Source organism: Leptonychotes weddellii, chromosome 9, assembly GCF_054177405.1.
Source record: "Leptonychotes weddellii isolate Sample4059 chromosome 9, ASM5417740v2, whole genome shotgun sequence".
Classification (NCBI taxonomy): Eukaryota; Metazoa; Chordata; class Mammalia; order Carnivora; family Phocidae; genus Leptonychotes; species Leptonychotes weddellii.
In genome coordinates, this window is record NC_138377.1 from 13169490 (window position 1) to 13194099 (window position 24610).

Here is a 24610-nt window from a genome sequence, read left to right on the forward strand (position 1 = left end):
GGGAGGGACGCCCGGCCCGGCCGCTCCGCTGCTCCGGCCGCGCGTCCCGTGCCCCGTCTGTTCGTCCGTCCGTCCGTCTGTCCTCCTGCCACTCCAGCCCCCGCCCGGTTCCTTTGTGCGGCGCTCCCGGCCGGCCGGTCCCACCTCCAGGCCTTTCCCGTCACCGCCGCCGCCACCGCCGCCGGACTCTGCCCAGGGGAATGGTCTGCCGGCCGAGGTTTGGGAGACAGGAAGTGAGGCGCGCGAACCCCATGAGCGCGCCGCGGCGCGGGCTGGCGTGCGGGCGCGGCTGTGGCTGCCGCGCGGCGGGACCCCTGGAGGCGGGCCGCTGAGCGGGGCGCGCGGCCCCGAGGATGCGGGAGCGGGAGCAGGTGAGGGCGCGGGGCCCTGGCCGAAGGGCGGGCGCTGGGGCCGAGCGGTGGGGTGTGTCCGCCAGCGGGGACCCCGGAGCGCGTCGGCCAGCCTTGGAGTCCCTCCCGGAGGATGGGTCCCGGCTTCCAGACCCGTGGCAGGAGCGTTAACAAAGAGAAAAGTCTTCCCTTTCCAGGTCTCCGTGATCTAGTTGAGTTCATTTCTAAAAGGGGTCTTGAACTTCTATTCTGAACTCCTTGGCTGATTGTTGCGTCTTAATTCTGGATCAGGGTTTTAACAGTCTTAGGCATATTTTTGCCTCTCGGTATATTAAATGAGAAATGTGCCAGATAACTTTGGCGAGAAGGCGAGTAGGGAAGGATTGTTTGGTGATGACTTGTTTTTGGAGTAAAGAGTGTTTACTCTGGAAAAAAGAATTCTTGGGTCTGCAAATTCCGACTTGTGATTTCTGCAAATCCTGATTAGATTGGCCGCTCTTGGCATGCACGTCTTTTCTTTTATGCTGAGAAAGCCTTATAATAATAGCGTATACTCACAAACATATTCAAAACACTGTGTGCTCTGACAACCGCTGTATGCCTAATTAGTTGCTGACAGATTTTTTTTTTTAACTTTGGGATATGACAGTAATTTTACTCTGATAATAGTTGTTTTGTTTCTAGGGTATTTTATTCTCGAGTATTTACGCATATTGTCCATGAGAAATATGTTTGATTTAATACTATAGATCTATATATTACTCTAAAGATGTCATATATTCTGTGATTACAGTATCAGTGGCAAAATTACATGTGGGGAGGATCTTGGCAGCAAGGGGGGAAACGACAGGATTCAGAGTTACAGTGTATTTGAGAAAGTTTTGAAAGGGAATGTGGAAACATTAAAATGAATTCACAAATATGAGACTGCCTTTTGACAAGTGGAACAGAACTTAACATGTGTCCCTTATTACATAACAGGATGGTTTTGTAGAGAAAGTATTTACTAGTTTTTTTTCCTTCACAAGCAAATTATGAATTATCTCTTTAGTAGATAAGTTATAATTTCAGAACTTTCAAATTATTGCATATTTTTTTTAAAAGATTTTATTTATTTGACAGCACAAGTAGGCAGAGCGGCAGGCAGAGGGAGAGGGAGAAGCAGGCTTCCCGCTGAGCAGGGAGCCCTACGTGGGGCTCTATCCCAGGACCCTCCAATCATGACCTGAGCAGAAGTTAGACGCTTAACCGACTGAGCAGCCCAGGCTACGCTATTGCATTTTATTTTACACTGAGCCACCCAGGAGCCGCTATTCCATATTATTTTACATCTGAAACAGACCCCCCCAAAAAAGCAACTTATATTTCTACTCCATTTGAACATTAATAACTTTGACATGATTTGCTAGTGAAAACTGTATATAACAGAAAATTAAAAGGTGTAAATCATTGATAATTTTCTAAATTATTAAACAGTATTAACACAGTAGGTTTTATATAAATAAGCAAAAAGCAAGCTATTCTTGTGGATGGATCTTGGGGAAAAATGCACCCTGACATCCACATTCACCCCTCAATCTTTTCTGTTACATTATAAAATCTACCTAAGAGAAAACATTGGCTTTTCTTTATCTCTGATGCAGTAAAACATTTCAAATCCCAGGAACAACTGAAAATTTTACTCTGCTTAAGCTGAGCTTAAGTTAATAATTAAGTTATATAGTATAATACCTACTGCCTTCAAGGCCTAGGTCTATCTTTGTAATGAAGAGTCTACCATATTTGAACACTCAATACAAATACTCATCTTTCCTCTACATAAATGCAGTATCTTGTCTCTTCATCACACTACTTAATCTGTCCCGTTTTTTGTTAACCATAATTTGTATGTAAAATTGAAATCCACCACCTCATCTCATGAAAGGTATTTAATAGTATATGTGGTGTGGTATGTTACATACATATAATCTTTTAACATTTGTATTATACAAACACTGATAGCTTATCAGGCAATTTTCTGGTCAAAAGCTTATTTAAAGTTCTCATTTCTTGATTTTTTTTTTTTTTTTTCATTTTGCCTCAAGTAGTTTATACACTGACATAGCAAAGGGCATTGAAAACTGCAGGTGGAGACCATATCTTTTTATAATATTTATATTACCCCCCTTAGTATGGTGCTTTTACTTATAGAAGGTACTCAGCAAAAAACAGTGCTTTAAGTAGTCCTGGTTTTTTCCTTTGGCCTTCTTCCTCTAGCCCTTGTTTTTAACTTTTATTTTTCTGGCTACCTGGGCATAACCAGAACTCCAAAGGCAAAAAAACCAAAACACAAACAACAAAAGCAAGAACACAAACAGAGAAAACCGTGGTGCGGTCCTTACTAGAGATACAGCCATGTATATAATTATAGCATGCATGTAATCTCCTTAAGGGCAGCGACGGCTTAAGGTTCGTCTTAGATTTCTCACACTGCCCACTACGCTGCCTTGTACTCAGAGACGCAATACACTTTTGTGGAGTGGAATTACTTAATGTTAACTCTGGCAAAGCCTAGTGAAATAGCTACTCTCTATTCTCTAGTTCTGCCATACTCCAGCCCTGTGTGCCCATCACCTCTGAAACCGAGACGCAGTCAGGAAAGCGGAAAAGAGCAGAAGACTGGGAATGAGGAACCTGGGATCCATTCCCAGCTCAGCCCATCCCCGTGTGAAGTTGAGAAAGTCGCTTCTTTCGAGGCCTGGGTTCTGTGTCTCCCAGATGAGAGGACTGGGGGCGGACTCTGCCCCTCCGCGCGGTTCCCCGCCCAAGTTCAGGGTAGCCAGCCACAGCCACGGCCGAGCCTCGCTGAACGACTCGTCTTCTGGGGCAGCCTCTACTTAGAAAAAAAACAAAAACAAACCCCCAAAAGGGTAGGAACCCTCCCGGGATTTTGTTGACTCGTTTAGGGGGAAAAAACCCAGGCAGTGTACAAAACCCCAGCCGCCGCTCACGCTGTTTGCTCCAGCCCAGGAGTTACCAGGTGTGTTTAAAAACGTTGTAAATCACGTATGGGGGGTGGAGGTGTCCTGAGGCTCCAAACAGGGAACCAAACGGACCCCGCCCAGACCCCTCCACCTCCTGTGGGTCTCGAGCTGGGTTCTTTAAACGTTCCCTCCGGGGGCAGCGGGAGCCAGTCCTTCGTTAGCTCGTCCGTCTGGAAACGCGGCGGCGGGCGGAGAGTTCCGGGACTTCTGAGGCTGCGCGTTGGCCGGGCAACGCCGCCGGCTTTTCGGCGGGGAGGACGCGGTGGAGGGAGTCGGAGCCGGAGTTCTCCGCTGCTCCTCCTGCTTCGGGGGCTTGCTGAGCCGGGTCCGCCCCTCGTTAATGCAGGATGGCGTTTAAGACTTCTTCCGCCTCGGCTTCTGGGCCGCGGCCCTGCTCCGGTGAAGGCCCACCGCCTCTCAGGCGTCCCCACCTGTTGGGAAGCCGGGGCCACGGCTTTCAGAACTTCCCCGCTTCTGGTGGTAATCGGGTAACAAGCATTGGTAGGGTCTTTATGACTTGTCAATCAATTTGGTGACGTAAATGTTTATAAAGCAGAAACGGCCCTACCAGTGCTTGCTAAGCGTTTCACCTCGCTTGAACCTCACAGTTGCCATATGTTACAGGGGATTATTCCTCCCCTTTGGGTTCAGGGTTCATTTGTCTAATGGGGTTTAGACTTTCACCGAGGGCTTTTGGAGGTGTTTTGCTGTTATCTCCCATAAGGGCTAAAGAACCCCGACACTTGGCGTCTTAGGGAGCCGAAAAAATTAACTATAAAAAACAAAACTTTAACGTAGAACCATACTAATGCTAGCTACTAAATTTGGCGGTACGGTAGTGCCAGCCACTGTCTGGTTTAATCCTGAAGATAGCCGTAGGTGGTTATCGCTATTTGTAGGGTTCAATGAGGGGTGGAGTCTGACCCAGGGGCTAAGGCAGTGCGATGATAAACTTCCTCACTGCCTCCCAGATCCTGTTCAGGCCTTCTTTTTCCAGGAGACCCGGAAAACTTATTCTTTGGATACAGTTTTCATGATTTTTATTTTTATTTTTTAAGATTTTATTTATTTATTTGACAGAGAGAGACAGCGAGAGAGGGAACACAAGCAGGGGGAGTGGGAGAGGGAGAAGCAGGCCTCCCGCGGAGCAGGGAGCCCGATGCGGGGCTCGATCCCAGGACCCTGGGATCATGACCTGAGCCGAAGGCAGACGCTTAACCATCTGAGCCACCCAGGCGCCCCCATGATTTTTATTTTTTTAAAAAACTCAGAGGCGGCCGGGGAGGGGGATAAAAATAAAAACTCCGTTCAGAAGTTGCTATTGCCCCTGTAATTGGTATTACTCTTTCCTCAGCACTGGCGTGGATGCTCCCTTCGCCCGGCCTTTGGGGACTCAGTTGCTTTTTGATGGCGGCAGCCGCTGCTGGGTGAGCGGCCCGAGACTGTGCAGTACTCCTCCCGTCGGGAGAGGATCGCTTTCTCCCGCCATCACCACCTCCGCGTTGGTGGCGGGGCTTTTCCCTCTTTAACCTCTCCGCCACGCTCGAAGGGACGAGAAGATGCCACTGCCATTTGGATTGAAGCTAAAACGCACCCGGCGCTACACCGTGTCCAGCAAGAGCTGCCTGGTTGCCCGCATCCAGCTGCTCAATAACGAATTTGTGGAGTTCACGCTGTCTGTGGAGAGCACTGGCCAGGAGAGCCTGGAAGCTGTGGCCCAAAGACTGGAGCTGCGGGAGGTGAGCCCCCCCCGCCCCCCCCCAAAAAGGCTGCAGGCTTCTCTAGCCTAGTTTTGTGCCTTCTTCCTTCCCAGACATTTTAATGCATGCTGGCTCTGTGTTCTCCAAGTATGTCGCTGGCCATGATGTCCAAGTCTGCAAGCCCCCCTCCCTGTGAAGAAGGAATAGATACAGAGCAAGAGGTCTTTCTTTGGGTGGGCCCCATAAGATCACTAATAGTGCTGAGTTTTGAAAATGCTTATATTTATTCCCATAAAATGTAATCCAAAATCCAATAGTAATGCGTTTAGGATTGTCCAAGTTCCTTTTTCCTTTTCTTTTTTAAGATTTTTTTTATTTATTTGAGAGAGAGAGAGTGTGCATGAGCAGGGGGGAGGGGCAGAGGGAGAGGGAGAAGCCGACTCCCTGCTCAGCAGGGAGCATGATCCCTGGCTTGATCCCAGGATCCTGAGATCATGACCTGAGCTGCAGGCAGACGCTTAACCAAATGAACCACCCAGGAGCCCCCCAAGTTCCCCTTTTCTAATAGAATCCCAAATGCGTCATCCTGACCTAGTACAGTTTACTGATTTCATTCATTCATTCAACATTCCTTGACTGTTTTGCACAGGCCACACCAAGATTGTAAAGACATATTGTCTGAGTTTGAATTCTGGTTTCTTCACCAACTGGTTGTTTAACCTTGGATGAGTTAGTGACTTTCTGGGATCTAGTTCCCTCATCTGAACCATGGGGATAACAGTGGTGCCTAATGCTCAAGAGTGGTTGTGTGATTTAAAGTGCATGTAAAGCCAACCCCCCCCCTTTTTTTAACTTTGTCCTTTTTTTTTTTTTTAAGTTATTTTTTTAGTAATTTCTATACCCATTGTAAGGCTTGAACCCACAACCGCAAGATCAAGTGTTGCATGCTCTTCCGACTGAGCCAGCTAGGTGCCCCAATGCTAAAGCTGTAACAACAGTCTGTTACAGCTATCATAGGGACGTTTGCCCTGGAAAACCCCTAATCTCGTCTGTAGGAAGTTGTAGAGTCCTCAGGGATCCACATAATGTCTTAAATTTAAAATGCTATGTAAGGCCTGTGAAGAAAAGGGCTCTAATTAAATGTAAGACCCTTCCTGTCTTTGGCTGCTTGGTTCTGGGGTAAGAGAAAGATGGAGAAACTGGTTATTCCCTGTAAATGCCCAGGTTATATTCCTAACTGGAAATCCCATTGTTGTAGTTCATAAAAAGTTAGGAATAGATAAACTGTGCCCCCAGTGACTATTCAGAATCATTTGATTATTTGATATTAAAGACCTGTTAGGTGCCAAGGACATATGTAGTAGGAGCTCATGCTAGTGTTGACACCAGTAAGAAAATGGGCTGATCCATGCTATGATAGGGAAAGTAGAGGGTGCTATGGACAATAGGGAGAGGCAGCAGAGGGGAAAGGGATGGTGCAGGGTGGACTTGCTGAAGGCTGGAAAGACTGTTCCACCAAAGGAACTGCAGGCCAAAGACATGAGGCAGGTGTTCTACCTGGAGCCTCAGGTGGGGAGAGGAAAGGCTGAGAACAGGGCCACATAATGCTGGGTTTTTGTTAAAGGCTTTGAGTTTGTCATGAAAGTAGTAGGGAAGTTAGTGAAGGATTTTATTTTATTTTATTTTTAAATTTTATTTATTATTTTATTTATTTTTAAGTAATCTTCACACCCAACATGGGGCTTGAACTCACAACCCTGATATCAAGAGTCTTATGCTCTTCCGACTCAGCCACCCAAGTGCCCTATTAGTGAAGGATTTTATTTATTTTTTATTTATTTATTTTCTTTATTTTTTAAAAATATTTTATTTATTTATTTGACAGAGAGAGACACAGCGAGAGAGGGAACACAAGCAGGGGGAGTGAGAGAGGGAGAAGCAGGCTTCCCGCGGAGGAGGGAGCCCGATGTGGGGCTCGATCCCAGGACCCTGGGATCATGACCTGAGCTGAAGGCAGACGCTTAACGACTGAACCACCCAGGTGCCCCTATTTTTTATTTTTTTAAAAAGGATTTTATTTATTTATTTGACAGAGAGCAAGCACAAGCAGTGGGAGTGGCAGACAGAGGGAGAGGGAGAAGCAGGCTCCCCCTGATTGTGGGGCTCGATCCCAGGACCCTGAGAGCATGACCTGAGCCGAAGGCAGACGCTTAACCAACTGAGCCACCCAGGTTCACCTAGTGAAGGATTTTATTTATTTATTTATTTTTAAAGATTTTACTTATTTATTTGACAGAGAGAGAGAGACAGGGAGAGAGGGAACACAAGGAGGGGGAGTGGGAGAAGGAGAAGCAGGCTTCCCACTGAGCAAGGAGCCCGATGTGGGGCTCGATCCCAGGACCCCGAGAGCATGACGTGAGCTGAAGGCAGACACTTAACAACTGAGCCACCCAGTTAATGCACGGTGGACTTGCTGAAGGCTGGAAGTGAAGGATTTTAAACAGGGGGTTTGGTGTGATTGTTTTTGTGAAGAGTGGGCCTTCTGGAGAACGAGTAGAAAGGAGTAGTTGTGGTGCAGATGATAGTCACTTGGATCTGGATGGGGATGGAGAGAAGTGGCTGGAATCTGGAAATATTCAGGACCTACCTGCCAAGTGTGGAGAAGGGCTAGCCAGAGGGTCCAGGTTGATACTCAGGTTTCCAGTAAATGGTGGAGCTTATAACTGGGAGAGGAAGCATGAAAGGAAGAGCAGGTTTGAGGGGGATAGGGAGAGGTGTGTGGTGAGATCAGTTCTGGAAGTGCTCAGTGAGAGATGTGGGTTGGAGATGTTGCGCAGGCAGAGGCATATGCAGGCTTGGAGCTCAGCTCGGGGTAAGGATTTGGGAATCATCAGTCTACATCAGTTCATCAAAGCTGGGAGAGGGCATGAGGCTGTCTAGGAGAGAGAGAGAAGACGTAGCCGACTCCTGGGGTTGAATAGAGGAGGCCGAGCCTTAGGAAGGAGCTAGAATGGAGCACCAAGAAGGAGAAAGGAAACTTTTTCTAAATTCACCATATTTGAGCTGTGAAGAGTGACTTTTAAAAATGGAGGAACATTATCCCCACAGGAAAATATTGCTAGTCATTATAGCAACAGCCTCTCAGAACTGTTGAAATTCTCTGCATATCATTCATTCTGAGTTTCATAACACGTTTTCAAGAGAGGTTGTGAAAGCCTTTGTAGAATTTAAGGGGAATTAGGAAACTCTCTCTCCAGTTTGGAAGGTATATGTTACAGAGCTTGGATGGAGGTGATGAGACAAGAGGGTGTCAGCTGGGCACAACCACTCCCACGGGGCAGGGTAACCTTGATAGAATCAGCACAGTTTAGAGCAAGGGGTTCAGCTTAAAAACCTATTGTCGGGATACCTGGGTGGCTCAGTTGGTTAAGCATCTGCCTTCGGCTCAGGTCATGATCCCAGGGTCCTGGGATCGAGCCCCACATCCAGCTCCCTGCTCAATGGGGAGTCTGCTTCTCCCTCTCCCTGCCGCTCTGCCTACTTGTGCGCGCGCTCTTCTCTGTCTTTCTGTCAAATAAATAAATAAAAAATCTTAAAAACAAACAAACAAACCCAAAAACCTATTGTCTTTGGGAGTAAGACATGCGTTACCCCAGCTGACTGAGAAGGTTATATAAAAGCAGGATGCCAGTTTCATAATTTACAATGAGATATGGAACCACCAAGGGCCCTAAGTATGTGTGTTCTCTGGCCAGGCCATGTTCCCCTGTAGGCAGGCCACATGGGAGCCAGTGCAAGCTAGAAGTTGCTTGGTGAGCATGGAACCAGAGAATGAAACTGCCCTGAAAACCTTCCCTATCTTCATAAGGGGAATGGTGCTGCCTCCGGAACCAGACAGGTTCCTTTGAGTCCGGGTATCCTTTCTGGGCAATGCTTACGTGGGCACTGCCTTTATTTGCCTCTTGAGAAGACTCTTTAATAGAGTGGTTAAGACATTTGCAAGTTGAATCAGAAAAACTTGAGTTTGGACCCCAGTGCTGCCATTTGTTAGTTATGTGACCTATTAGTTATGTGATCCAGTCCAAGTGATACACCACATCGTCACATAATTCATAAATCAACCGTCCTGTCCACTTTATGCACATCTCTCCTTCATTTATAACAGTTCACATAGATGGAGATTTTTTATCTGCAAGAAGACAACACGAGACTGAAAAAGGAACTTTTACAATAAAAGCATTTTTTAAAAAGTGATTTTGTCCAATTACATTTGGAATTGGAATTTTTCAAGTCCACTGTTTTTCATCTGTGGATTGGGGATAACGGTAATAGTAGTATCTACTTGATGGTGGCTGTGAGGATTTAGTATTAGATGAAAAACATTTGGCAGAGGGCTTGGTATGTGAGAAACTCTCAGTAAGGGTGTCTCTTCATTACTGTTGTAATTCGCGACTCCCATTTCCATGTTGTGGTAACTGACCAACTTCTCTTCAGATTAATTCTTTTGTAAGTATCTTGTATTCTCTTACTAAGTGGAAAAAGCAGTGTTTATTCATAAAATGTTCTTATAGTAAAAACAAGTATAGTGGCCACTGGTAATCACACTTTTTATGTTACTAAACTTAAAATTTTAGTGTACCATTTTAATTTAGCAGTCATATTTGAATCTCTTTTTCATGCCACTGGAAATTAATTTGTACAGTGTCACTGCCTTCTTGCCCTCCCCCTCAAAAACAACAGAACTTTAGTAGGTTTTTACTTCTCTATTAGCCTGTTTCTTCCCTCTTGCTGTCAACCTATGATTAAAAACAAAAAAAGTTTTATGAAATTTTGGATTAAGTTTTTTTTTTTTTCTTTAGGGTATGTCTTTCTCAAGGATTCTTTTTATTTTTATTTTTTTTAAAGTAGGCTCCACGCCCAGCATGGAGACCAATGCGGGGCTTGGACTCATGACCCCAAGATCAAGACCTGAGCTGAGATCAAGAGTCAGACACTTAACCAGTTGAGTGCCCCAAGCATTCTTTTTAAATCTTATATTACTTTTGATAATCATATTTTTATCATGTTGTCATGGGTTCTTTTTTTTTTTTTTTTTTTTTGTCATGGGTTCTAATTAGATTCATTGCAAATTATTATTTCTTGTACAGGGTACCTTCCTTTATCATAAAGTCTTTATTCACCTTAATTCGCATGTGGTTGGTGGGATTTTTAAATGTCCAGTTAGGAAATGGAACTTAAAACACCCTGGAAGCTTTTTTTTTTTTTTTTTAAAGTACTCTCTATGCCCAACATGGGGCTCAAACTGAGGACCTGAGATCAAGACTCACATACTACTCTAGTGAACGAACCAGCCAGGTGCCCCAACCCTGGAGGCCTTTAAAAAAAAAAAAAACACAAATTTTATTTATTAGGTAATCCCTACCCCCAACATGGGGCTTGAACTCATGACCCTGAGATCAAGAGTCACATGCTCTACCAACTGAGCCAGCCAGGAGCCCCTTCTGAAATTCATTTGAAGATGACTTTTTCATGTTTTTGCTGTGATACATTGATTATGTGTTAGTTTTATAACACTCAGCTATTTCTGAGTGTTTTTTTTTTTTTTTAAAGATTTTATTTATTTATTTTAGAGAGAGAGTGAGAGAGAGAAAGAGCACAAGAGGGGGGAGCGGGAGAGGGAGAAGCAGACTCCCTGCTGAGCAGGGAGCCCGATGCGGGACTCGATCCCGGGACTCCAGGATCATGACCTGAGCCGAAGGCAGTCGCTCAACCAACTGAGCCACCCAGGCGCCCTATTTCTGAGTGTTTTGTGTGTGTATAGGCGAAGGGAGATCCTCACTGACTACAATATGGTGTACATACATAACTACAGTTTTAAAGTTGAGATCAATACTAAGCCATCAGGTGAAAAATCAAGCAAAATTTGCAAGTTCTTCCTGTGGCCTCTCATTTTAAGATTATAATTAGGCTTTGATATTTGGTTGCTCTGCGGTGGTTTATCACAGATCTTCAGAAAAAAAATTTAATGGTATTCAAATTTTTATTCTTTAGACTGTAAGCTCTATCACAGTAGGACTGTTATGTCATCCGTGTCTGTAATAGTGGCTTGTATCTTACAGAACAATGTTGCTGAATAAATGTCTACTTAGTTTAAAAATTAAGGGTCTTGTTTTGAATTTAAATTGATAAGCATAGGCAGTAGTTCAGTTAAGTCAGCCTTTATTTGCTATATGATTTTATTTCCTGGAGAGAGTTGAACATTTACAAACCTTTGAACACAGGTAAAAAAGTACCTTTTTCTTGAGAATTTTATTTCTTTTTCACTTTGTGGCTTCTTCTGAAACACTTAGAAAATGATCAGGCTTTAGGGACTCCCTGAGGTAAGATTGCTATATCAAGGCAATGTCAACTACTTTTGAACAGATTGTTCCCGTAATGCTTTCTGGCTGATGGGGAAACTTTTTGGCTAAGGGATTTGTTGGTATAGAGAGGGATCAAGCATATAATGCAAACCATTACTCTCAAGCACAACTTTAGAAAGTGTTCTTGGCCATCAGAGTGTTTTATTTTAAATTAGTGTCTTAGGTATTCCAAATATCCACTGACCTTATCTTGACTGTTATCTGAGTAGACCTCAAGAATTTCATGCGTATTTCCTTCTGCACTAGCTGTTTTCATTTGGAGTCTAAAAATAACTGAAATATGTGTAAGGTAAAAAAGTATAACACCTGCAAACTTTTCAACCTTTTGGGCTGAATATTTATTTATTCAGGTATATAGGTTATAAATCAGATAAAATTGATGTATAGACAAGTATCAGTAAATATCTTTAGTTAGATATATTGGACCATCTGAAGCAAATGTAAATTTTAGATTGGCCTCTCTACCTAGATAAAGAAAACTTTCCAAAGTAAAAAACTGATTAAAATGAGCAAGGATTTTTCTTGATTTTTCGGTTTTCTGTTACTTTTTTTTTTTTTAAGATTATTTTAAAGAGAATGTGAGTTAGTGGGGGGTGGCAGAGGGAGAAAGAGAATCTCGGGGACCCTGAGATCATGACCCAGGCTGAAATTAAGAGTCTCTTGCTTAATAGACTGAGCCACTCAAGTGCCCCCGATTTTCTGTTACTTTTTTCATTTGGTCTAGATAATTAAGAACTAGCCATATAGGGGTGCCTGGCTGGCTCAGTTGGAAGAACATGCGACTCTTGATTTTGGGGTTGTGGTTTTGAGCCCCATGTTGGGTGTAGAGATTACTAAAAAAATAAATAAAATAAAAAACCCAGCTATATAAATAAGTAGAGGAATTATAAATACAAACATGTAAATGTTAACGCATTTTAATATAAGTAACATCACACAAGTTATTACAGAATTTCAACTATCACTTAATTTCTAATAAATTTAAGGGCTAATAGTGGGAGATGTTTTTCTCCCAGTATTGGATTTTCCACTTCAGAGATGTTAGGGAGGTCCTTGAGTCTCTCTCACCAACAATCTGCCACAGTCGTGTATTCTCATCACCATATGGAATTAAGCATGAATTTATTCATGTGCGGAGGTTTGTGAGTTACAAAATGGTGGGCGTAGGGAACTGATGGTGTTTTGGGGATCTCACTAAGTTCTGTCATTGCCTTTGATGTATAAAGTTTCAGATTTCATTCCTTATAATACTAAAAGTTTTAGTGGCTTTCTGCTGCCCTCCTTCTGGGTGGATGAACATTATTGTGCTGGAAGCTTAATATGCCTTATCGCATTTAATCCTCACGTGGAATTAGGCATTACTTTCCCATTTTAAAATGTGGAAACAGAAGTTCTGAAAAATTCGGTGATTTGCTCCGCTAATCTGGGTGATCACACAGCTAATAAGCAGAAGAGTTGGAATTTGAGTTTGTATCTGTCAGACTAATGCTTGACCTTTGACTTTTAAAGTTATAGAGATCATGGCCCCTTTAGAATCTGACAAAAATGCAGAATTTTGCGTAGAATTTCAGGTGGTTCATGGATGCCCCTTCTGCCAATTCGTTTATGAGCCAGGCTGTGGGCCTAGAAGACTCTTATAAATGAGGCAGTCTTTCCCCTGCTCTCAGCTTAACCTTTCTTTTCTTTTTTTTTTTTTAAAGATTTTACTTATTTGACAAAGATAGAGATAGAACCAACTGAGCCACCTAGGTGCCCCTTAGCTTAACCTTTCTTCTCTGATCTTTCTTTCTCCAGATGAAGGTGCTGGTAGGATAGAATATTTGTGAACAATTCAAGACCTTCGTATCTTTGGGAGAATAATTTGCCTCTTAAGTATATTCCTCCCCACCTGCACCCGCAAATGTCCTTTTTGAATGGTCTTTATCTTCAGATCTCAGGAAAGGACATTTGAGGTATTCGTTTCCTCACTGGGACCTCTTACTCTTTTTTTTTTTTTGAAGGTTTTAGGTAATCTCTACACCCAACATGGGGCTTGAACTTACAACCCCAAGATCAAGAGTCACATGCTCTACCAACTGAGCAGCCAGGTGCTCCAGGGACATCTTGCTCTTGAGGGAAAAGCTCCTTTCAAGGAGGAAAGGGAGGAGGTTGTGAGTGGGAGTTTCTTCATTACACCTCTGATCCACGTCAGTCTTCCTTAGCAGACAGCACCTTTATGCCCACCTAAGCAATGGTGTGTGACAATTTTTCAGTGAACGAATGGATGACTCATTTATGCATTAACCAAATTCACTGGCCAGTTGTTGAGCCTTATATTTCATTCTTCTTGTCAGAAACACACCCTGCATTGTGGTTATTATTTTTTTTTGTTGTTAACAAGTCCTTTGCTCATATCACCTTTTTTTTTTTAAAGTAGCTCTATGCCCAGTGTGGAGCCCAATGCGGGGCTTGAACTCCTGACCCTGAGATCAAGACCTGAGCTGAGGTCATGAGTCGGACGCTTAACCAACTGAGCCACCCAGGCCCTCCTCATACCGCTTTCTTAACAGTATGCTGGTTTAGCAAATATCTTCCTGTTTGGTTCTCCACAATTTGTTCATACATAAATGTCACTTATATTTATTTTTTAATGCACTGACAGAATATTCAGAGGCAATTTAAATTCTCAAGACTTAGCTTAAGATGCTGATTTCACTAGAAGAAACTATGCATGTCACAAATCCTATATGGGAAGTAGCAACGTGTATTAGGGATAACTTTTCCATGCAGGGTTTGTGTACCTTTCTGTACTAGATTGCCCAAATGAGATCACTAAAAGGTATGCAGGGTTTAGATTTATAAATAGGACAGCATAAATACGTTATTTTGAATGAGCTTTAACTGAGCAGGCTAAGAAAATATACCAAGTGATTTCATGCTGCCAGGTAGTGGCTCATTTTCTTTGTGAATATAAAAACAATTTGCCTTTGTTCAGTTGTGTTCCAATTGTGTAGCTGGCTCAGGCTTTGACTTAACAAATTCATTTTGATGTCAAGTGAATTTTCAGCCAATTGAACTTTGTACCATTAGATTCAACTGTAGTTGGTAAAGCGAGGTTATGTGGGCAACAAGGTGAAGTTTTGGTGCCACATGAACTTGGGTTCAAATCCCTGCACACTACCTGTATGAACCAAGAAAACCAACTTAACTTCTCTGCATTTTGTTTCTTCCATGTGTGAGATGGTAGCACATGATAGTAAGAATGATGGCTGTTTACTGGGTACTAACTAGATGCCAGCACTGTACTAGGTGCTTTACCTATGTTTAGTTTATTCCTGAGTGTAATGGACTTCCTTCCTTCTCCCACCATCTCAGTGATGGAGTGGACCAAAGATGGACAGCGTCCAGACCAAGGGGAGGTCCTGATGCAGAACATTTGTTAACTGGCAACTCTGGGAGTTTTTTTTTTTTAAGATTTTATTTATTTATTTGAGAGAGAGAGACACAGCAAGAGAGGGAACACAAGCAGGGGGAGTGGGAGAGGGAGAAGCAGGCTCCCCGCTGAGCAGGGAGCCCAACGCGGGCTCCATCCCAGGATGGATCATGACCTGAGCTGAAGGCAGACGCTTAACGACTGAGCCACCCAGGCGCCCCAACAACTGTTTTTTTAATGTAGAGTTATTTTTCTCTAGTCATTTCCATTTTTCTTTTTCATCATATAAATTCGCATTAGTTGAAATAATTTACCGAGGAGAAAATGGATTGGAGAAATATGACTTGAGGTGTTAATATGTTAAGTCATATCAGCCAATTAAGTTCAGAGCTACCCCTCTGAGAGTTAAGATATCCATTATAACATCCTTTCTCTTCCTCCCAGAGTTTGGTGTGAATTATCTAGAAAATAACCTTAATTCTCATTCACTCCTATTTTGCACCAAAGGTAATATTTAGAGAAGTACATATTTGACTTGTCTTTAGTTTTATGACTGGTACCTGTTTTGAAGTCAAATTTATGTTTGAATGACAATGTAAGGAAAAGAACACATAAATTCTATATTATAGTATGATAACATAAAGAAAAATGAATCATGTTTAATAATGACTGCATCTAAAATTATACAGTATTTGTATAATATGTCACCTACTACTAGAATGCAGACTTCACTGTATACTACTCTAGTCTTAGTCCCTGGCTGGGGCAACTAGCAGTGACAGCCCCCAACTAGAATTCAGGTCTTCGCTCCCGGTTTAGCATTTTCCCCTCAACACCACACTGCTTTTCCATTGAGCCATTTTCATTTTCCTAAAGAAAAGCAATCCGTGTTGGTATTTTCTTTTTTTTTTTTTAAGATTTTATTTATTCATTTATTTGAGAGAGAGTGAGAGCACAAGCAGGGGGAGTGACAGAGGGAGCAGCCGAGGGAGGAGAGAGAGAGAAGCAGGCTCCCCGCTGAGCAGGGAGCCCAGTGCAGGGCTAGATCCCAGCACCCCGGGATCATGACCTGGGCCAAAGGCAGATGCTTAACCAGCTGAGCCACCCAGGAGCCCTTAGTGTTGGTATTTTCTAATTATTTTAAAAGAAAATAGGGGTGCCTGGGTGGCTCAGGTGGTTAAGCATCTGCCTTTAGCTCAGGTCGTGATCCCAGGTGGGATCGAGCCCCATTTTGGGCTCCTTGCTCAGCGGGGAGCCTGCTTCTCCCTCTCCCACTCCCCCTGCTTGTGCTCTCGCTTGCTCTCTCCCGCGCTCTCTCTCTGGCAAATAAATAAATAAAATCTTTAAAAAAAAAAAAGGAAATAATTTATTTAAATAAAGTTTTTAAAAATTATTTCTAATAATTTATTTTAAAAGGAAAGAAAGGAAAAGAACAGAAAAGTTACCAAAAACGAAACCTGGTTAGTGAAGGAAATAGTTAAGTATAGAATTTCCTATACTAAAGAAGGTGTAATATGAAATTTTATGCCATTTAGGGGGGGACTTGAAAACTGTGATAATAGGAGCTAATATTACTTGAGCACTTATTTTGTGTGAGACACTTTTTTAAGTGCTTTGAATATTTTTGCTTATTTTGGTCCCCAGCAATCCTTTGAGGGAGGCACTATTACACTCCTGTCCACTTCACAGATGGGTAACACAGGTGTGAAGGAACTTTGCTCATGCTTCCAGGGCAGAAAGCACAACTGGAGTAGTTCTTGCTCCGCTTTGATCAGCAGCTTTCTTCCCAGTGTGTAACTCTGGGCAGGTGACAGGTGGCCTGCCCTGGAGTTGGTGCCTCTAAGGACAGCTTGGCGCAGTGCAACCTCCCAAATCTGATGGAGATTGTTTTAAGTACTCTTGAGATATTTGTTATCGTTTACTTTAATTACTACAGTTTATTATTTTGCTTAAAATATGTTTTTGAAGTTGCATGAGGCACAGAAAGATAAGCGTGAGAACAAACATAAATCATAATTAGGCCAGCAAGACACCATGGGGAATGCCTGAAGTGCTGAGGGCAGAGCTGTTTGATAGGGAACCTTCCGTGAGCCTGTTGCCTGGCAGAGCTGGAAGTATCAGGCTGATGAAATGGATCCCAGGGGAATTCTCTGCTGAGAGATTTTCCAAAGCAGTAGCTCCTTGCACTGCTGTTGTTTGAACTTGGGGGTTTCTAGAGTCTGAATCTGCATCCAAACAAGAAAAGGTGGTAGAACCAGTGGGCCCATTGCAGTGCTTGCTGCATTCCCGGATGGAACTGAATCACTGTGATTTAGCCACCATGCATGCAGGGGTGTTTCCAACTGTTCACAGCATTTCACACCACCCAAGTGTTTCCACTCAGCTGTTTGTGAATTCCGAGCATGAAGACAGGGCCACTGTAAATTGTTACTCCATTTTTACTCTTCTGCAAGCCATGATTATCTTTACTGTCTGTTTGTCCATTGAGATTTTTATATTTCTTGAATATAGAATAATTGGATATGGGATAAATTGAATAGAAGATAACTCCTATTATCCTTAATAGCAAATACATATTTATTTCCAGATCATTCTCTTCTACAATAACATAAGTATCTTATTTTATGCATATTAAATAGCACTTCTCAGAATAAAATGTAACTGGCATTATGGTATTTATTTATTTATTTATTTATTTATTTATTTATTTATTTTTAAAGATTTTTTATTTATTTATTTGACAGAGAGAGACACAGTGAGAGAGCGAACACAAGCAGGGGGAGTGGGAGAGGGAGAAGCAGGCTTCCCGTGGAGCAGGGAGCCTGATGCGGGGCTCGATCCCAGGACCCTGGGATCATGACCTGAGCCGAAGGCAGACGCTTAACAACTGAGCCACCCAGGCGCCCCTGGCATTATGGTATTTAAACAATTTAAAAATATTGAGTGTATATTTCTGAGTTGCGCACCATTACTTAGTTAGGTACCCTTTGTGCCTTGGTCCTCAATGAAGAACATAATTTAAAAGGAAATCCACTAAATCCTTAAGTGTGGCCTTTGTTAAGGGGAACCTTATAAATAAAAAAGGGAAAAAATCATTTTCTATATTAAAAAAGGAAACAGTTTTGCTCTTGGAGCATTTGTGTATATGGAAGAAATATTTGCTGTAACTAGAAAATCACCTTGTAAAATATGTGGAAAAAACAGTTATTTCATGTATGATGAAAGCATGAGTTTTGAATTTCGATTAATGAAGAAAACAAGTATAGTTTTTAAGAACTCTTTGGAGTTTATTCATGTGTATCTGTTTAGGATTTTAACCACAAGAAAAATTTTCTTGATTTTATAATCTTCGGATCTTTCATGGTAATACTAATTTAAGAACAGTGGAACTGTTGTATTTTTATTTTTTTTAAGGTAGTGGAAAATAGTTGGATAATATTCTTTCAGGCAATAGAAATGAACATTGATTTGATTCTTCATTAAAATATATTTAGGCCCATAATCATTTATAGTTCTAAAATTGAGTTCCCGGGGCACCTGGGTGGCTCAGTCAGTTAAGTGTCTGCTTTCAGCTCAGGTCATGAGGTCCTGGGATCGAGCCCCACGTTGGGCTCCCGCTCAGCAGGGAATCTGCTTCTCCCTCTCCCTCTGCCTCTCCCCCCTCTGCTCATGCTCTCTCTCTCTCTTAAATAAATAAATAAATAAAATCTTAAAAAAAAGAAGACAGTTCATTTTTCTTAGAAAGTACAGTATAATATATTTTTTTAAAGTTTGTTTACTTTTTGTAAACTGCACCCAACATGGGGCTCAAACTCAGGACCCTGAGATCAAGAGTCGCATGCTCTTCTGACTGAGCCAGCCAGGTGCCCCACAATATAACATATTTTTTGAAGAAGGAGCTTACTGTGTTTGGGGATCACTGTATTCTTTGTAGCATCTTATTGTCCAGGATAGTAAATAGAAAATATATGAGAGCTCACCTATGTAAGTAGTGATTCCATTTCACGCCTTGGACTTTCTTTCAATATATCCCTGAAATTAGCTTATCATTTGACTCTTTCCCTAGAAGTTAAATGCTGCAACAACAACAAAGATCTGGCCATTTGAGGAGTTCAGTTACATGGACTTCAGTTTAATAAAAGTTTGAGTGTAATGAGAAGACCAAAATGTACTTTTGATTGTTGTTTTCTTAGTCCTCACATGTGCTAGAGTATAGTGATGAAATAAAATAGATAAAACGTTATTTGACCAAGGACAGAAGAAAATGGATCAAAATTAAACGACAAGGGAGAAAACACTGTCTGCTTAAGGCACCGTGACCACCATACTCTGTCAAAAGGAAGAGGTACAATGCTTCATTTATGGCACACTCGGTGTAGAGGTAAGCTTCGGGCTTGAATTAGGTTAATACCTGTTAACTACCCTTGTTAGATGATCTCTGCCTCGGATAGGCTTTATCTAGATCTATCTTCTCTCATCACTTTCCTGATGAAAAGTCTTCTGACTTCTGCCTAGTCTAAGAAAAGCATCAGGATAAAATTATAGTTGCAATTTTATATGGGATTAACTTTTATCAAACTCAGTGCATCAGTGGCTTAAAAAACCTTCCAGCTAAATTGTGTGTCCCTTTGCTCTGCTTTAAAAATAGTACAACTAAAAGACTCTTAAAATAATTAGACAAGAAATGACTGGGGGATTAGGAGAGGGTTTACATTCTGACAAGATGTGGACCTGCTTGTAATAGCTTGTGTCTCTTTAGATGACTGTGATTTGGGGGACACCTTTTACCCAAGCTCAAAAATTTGTAAACTGTCTTTCCCTCTGAACAAAAAGCTTAATTACCAAATCACCTTGTTCTCTGGGTAAATATTAGTTCATTTAAAGGAGTCAGCCATATTGTGTCTGAAAAGAAGGCAAGTTTTGTAAGTGTAACTTTTGTCTTTACTGTAGTTTACACAGCAGGCACAAGTTTCTGTATCATTTTAGGGGAGTAGCTGTGAAAACTTTTTTTTTTAAGATTTTATTTATTTATTCATGAGAGACAGAGAGAGAGAGAGAGGCAGAGGGAGAAGCAGGCTCCCAAGGAGCAGGGAGCCCGATGTGGGATTCGATCCCAGGACCCTGGGATCATGACCTGAGCCGAAGGCAGACGCTTAACCATCTGAGCCACCCAGGCGCCCCCGAAAACTTTTAAATAGCTATGAAGAAAGTATTGAATAACTTTATGAAAACTACTGACATGTTCAGAACAAGATAGGAAAGAAAGCGTGAGGGTAAAAGTATCTGACAGTGGAGAAGTTTCACAAAAATCTTTTCGGTGGTAATTGAGCATTGATCTAGAAGATACTAGAAGATTCAGTGGTTTAGAGACTTTTACTGGAACGAGTTTCCCACAGGTCAGGTCAGCTTGCTGTGTCACCAGTGAGAGTAGACAGCTGTGGAGAAATAGAAGCCTCGTGGAAGTAAAGTTTCTTATCTGAGAAAGGTACTGTGAAGTTAGATAAGGAGCGGTGGGAGGCATGAACCAAAAGCCAGTAATTAAAGACTGGCGTATGGGGGAAATTTTTATTACAATTAAACCAAGCCTTTAAATAAGGCAGTGCATGCATAACCCAGATTTGGACTCAAAAGAAGACACATGATTCTGGGAAAGTATCCTAGACCAAGAAACAATTGGTTAATAATAGTTGAGATTTAAGGCACATGGGACTTGTCTGTACCAACGTTTTTATATTTCTTTCTTTTAAGAAAAGGTCCTAGTGTATCTTAACTTTAAATAAAGAAGAAGGGGGCCTGGGTGGCTCAGTTGGTTAAGTGTCTGCCTTTGGCTCAGGTCATGATCTCAGGGTTGTTAGATTGAGCCCTGCTTCTGGTCTGTCCCTCTCCCTCTGCCCCTCCCCCCCCACTGGTACTTGCACTCTCTCTCTCTCTCAAATAAAGAAATCTTTTACAAAAGAAGATAAATATAAAAAAAATAAAAAAGATAAAGAAAGAAATTTGACTATTACTTGGTCATATTTTCAAGGAAGAAGCATGCTTGACTCAAGTTTTGTGCTATTTTCTCAGTCACACCTGGAGAGATCCTATCTGGTGAATTAACGTACTCAGAGCAAATATAACAAAAGTGCTTTTAACTTATCAGCACAGTGATAACTTACAAAGTTCACCACAACTTTCTTAAGAAGGCAGGGTACATGTTATTTTCCCTATGAAGGAACAGACTCAGGCAGCGACTAACTCAGGAGCGGGCGAGGGGCGGAGCCAGGACTAGGAGGTGGAGCCCTGTGACGTCAGTCTAGCGCTCTTGGCGTTACACGGCGCTAGAGGCTGCTATTGGAATTGCAGGCATAGCCACTTAGAGAAAATCTAAATAAGAGCAGGTACCAAAACAGCAAAAGTTGAAATCTCCGCCATGGCTTTGGAAAATGTGGTTGAACTTAAAAGTGAAGAAATGAAACCGCAATCAATTGGCTAAAGCACTGTGAAGTTGTATATACAATAAGTTATTTTTCTAATCACTTTTGGGAAATGAAGCAATCTTTATAACTTTGCCTAAAAACCAAGACTTATTATTTTGTCCAAACAACTTTTTTTTTTTAAGACTTATCTATTTATTTGAGAGAGAGAGGGAGAGAGAGCGAGAGCATGAGCGGGGAGCCAGAGGGGGTGTGGTGGCAAAGAGAATCCTCACGCAGACCCTGCTGAGCGCGGGGACTGGCGGACTGGCGCAGGGCTCCGTCCTAAGACCCTGAGATCGTTACCTGAGCCGAAATGGAGTCAGCTGCCCAGCTGACTGAGCCACCCAGGTGCGCCCCAAACAACTATTTTTAATGCCAGTCTTTGGAAGGATTTATAAACTTCTCGATTCCTCTTAAAAGAACAACCGTGGTTGTGGTTAAATACATGACTAATGTTTACAAGTTATCTGTTCCTTTGAGAAATAATTCCAGACTACAGTACTTTTATAATTCTTTATAACTTCTCTTTAAAGGATTTTTTGTTAGTATGTATATGCTCTCTCTTGCTGGAGAAAATATTACCCATCATCCTGCTGCTGCCAACATGCTATTTAATAAGCTCCTTTTTCCTTTAATTTGTCATCTTTTAACCTACTTTGAATTGGATAACCAGCTCACTTAACTCATTAAAAATATGCATGGAATAAGAAAAAAAAGCTCATAAAGAAGACAGAAATTTCTTTTTTATTGGGACATTTATTATAACTTTGACTCTGACATATATTTTTCATTACACAAACACATTTTTGCCTATTCTGTGTTATTCAGTTATGTTCAGAGAATTGGTATTTCCAGATATTGTCTAACTGTACAAAATCTTGACCTAAGTATCGGTATTGGGAAATAGGAAATATTAACTCCTGGCTAGATCCATCTATTTCTGGCTCATTTTTTTCCTTAGACTTTTTCAAATGAAATGAATTTGATATATTTAAATATGTAAAAAGTAAGGTTTTAAAATTCTGTACTTGATTTTAATTGAGCATATCTGATCTTTAAAAAAAGACTTTTTTGAACTGAAATTCACATAACAAAATTCACCACTTTAAACAATTCAGTGACATTTATACATTCACAGCACCACCTCTACCTAGTTCAAACCATTTTCATTACCCTAAAAGGAAACCCTGAACCTCTTAAGCAGTGAATTCCCTCCCCCTCTACCAACCACTAGTTAACTTTCTATCACTGTGGATTTATGTATTCTGGGTATTTCATTTAAATGGAATCATATAGTGGGACACCTGGCGGGCTCAGTCAGTAGAGCATGCGACTCTTGATCTTAGGTTCATGAGTTCAAGCCCCATGTTGGGCATAGTTTACTTAAAAAAAAAAACAAATACAAAAACAAGGCTACATCTTTAAAAATAAATAAATAAATGGAATCATACAATGTGACCTTATATGCCTGGTTTCTTTCACTTAACAATGTTTTTGAGGTTTATCCATATTTTAGCATGCATCTACTTCATTTTTTATGGCTGAATAATATTCCACTGTATGTCAGTTGCACAATTCATTTATCCTTTCATCTACTGGTGGACATTGGGTTGTTTCCATCTTTTGGCTATTGCATATATTCCTGGTCTGAATATCCATGTACCTGTTTTCATTTCTTTTGGGTATATATCTAGAAGTGAGATTGCTGGGTCATATGATGATGATGATTGTATGTTTAACTTTTGAGGAACTGCCAAACTGTTTTCCATAGTGGCTGAAACGTTTTATATTCCCACTAGCAATGTATAAGGGTTCCAATTTCTCCACATTCTCACCAGCACTTTTTATTTTTTAAATTATAGCCAGCCTAATGGGCATGGAATAGTATCTTATTGTGGTTCTGAACTGCATCTCCCAGTGACTAAGAATGTTGAGCATCTTTTCATGTGCTTATTGGCCATTTGCATATGTTCTTTGGAAAAGTATTTTCAAGTCCTTTGTCTGTTTTTTAGTTGAGTTGTCTGCCTTTTTATTGTGTAAGAGTTATTCATATATCCAGATACTAGACCCTTAATCAAATATATGATTTGCCAATATTTTCTCCCATTCTATAGTTGTCTTTTTACTTTCTCGATGTGCTCCTTTGATACACACAGTTTTAAATTTTGATAAAGTCAAATTTATCTGTTTTTTCCTTTTTTGCTCATACTTCTGGTGTCATCTAAGAATCCATTTCCAAATTCAAGGTCATGAAGATTTACCTCTGTTTTCTTCTAAAGAATTTTACAGTTTAGTTCTTATATTTAGGTTGTTGATTCAGTTTGATTAATTTTTATATACTGTGTGAAGTAGGGTCTAACTTCATTGTTTTGCATGGTGTTTGTTTGTTTTTGAGAGAGAGAATACGTACATGTGAGTGGGGAAGGGACAGAGAGAGAGGGAGAGATTCCCAAGCAGGCTCCATTCCCAGCATGGAGCTCGATGCAGGGCTTGACCCCATCACCCCAAGACCATGACCTGAGCCTAAATCCAGAGTTGGCTGCTCAACTGACTGAGCCACCCAGGTATCCCTTTTCTTTTGCATGTTGATCTTCAGTTGTCTTAGAACCATTTGTTGAAGGGCGCCTGGGTGGCTTAGTCATTAAGCGTCTGCCTTCGGCTCAGGTCATGATCCCAGGGTCCTGGGATTGAGCCCCTCATCGGGCTCCCTGCTCCATGGGAAGCTTGCTTCTCCCCCTCCCACTTCCCCTGCTTGTGTTCCCTCTCTCGCTGTCTCTCTCTCTCTGACAAATAAATAAATAAAATCTTTAAAAAAAAAAAAAAGAACCATTTGTTGAAGAGACTATTCTTTCTCCACTGAATGGTCTTGGCATTCTTGCTGAAAATCTGTTGACCATAGATGCACAGTTTTATTTCTGGGCTCAATTTTATAACATTTATCTATGTGTCTTTCTTATATCAGTACCTCACTTTTGATTAAGGTAGCTTTGTGGTAAGTTTTAAAAACAGAAAATATGAGTCCTCCAGCTTTGTTCTTTTTCATTATTGTTTTGGCTACTTGAGGCCCCTTGCAATTCCATATGAACTCGAGAATTGGCTTTCTCTGAATAAAGGATAGGGATTGCATTTGAATCCGTAGATCACTTTGGATAGTATTGCCATCTTAAAATATTAAATGTTCCAGTTTATGAACACTGGAAGTCTTTTCATTTAATTTCTTTCAGCAGTGAAGGGGCACTTGGCTG

The 24610-nt window shown here is 41.6% G+C and overlaps 1 protein-coding gene and 1 long non-coding RNA gene across 2 annotated transcripts in view; both read left to right on the forward strand.

The window, feature by feature from the left end:
* The window catches only part of PTPN21 (protein tyrosine phosphatase non-receptor type 21), a 74019-nt gene continuing 49409 nt past the window's right edge, over positions 1 to 24610 (forward strand). The window contains exons 1-2 of the mRNA XM_081829741.1: positions 1 to 371; positions 4728 to 5112. Of these exons, the coding sequence (XP_081685867.1) occupies positions 4933 to 5112 (180 nt within the window). The 5' untranslated portion in view covers positions 1 to 371; positions 4728 to 4932. The remainder of the gene's footprint in view (positions 372 to 4727; positions 5113 to 24610) is intronic.
* LOC145723376 (uncharacterized) lies at positions 16293 to 20293 on the forward strand. Its single transcript, XR_014148320.1, has 2 exons — positions 16293 to 19897; positions 20082 to 20293. It is a non-coding gene; the product is annotated as an uncharacterized LOC145723376 (long non-coding RNA).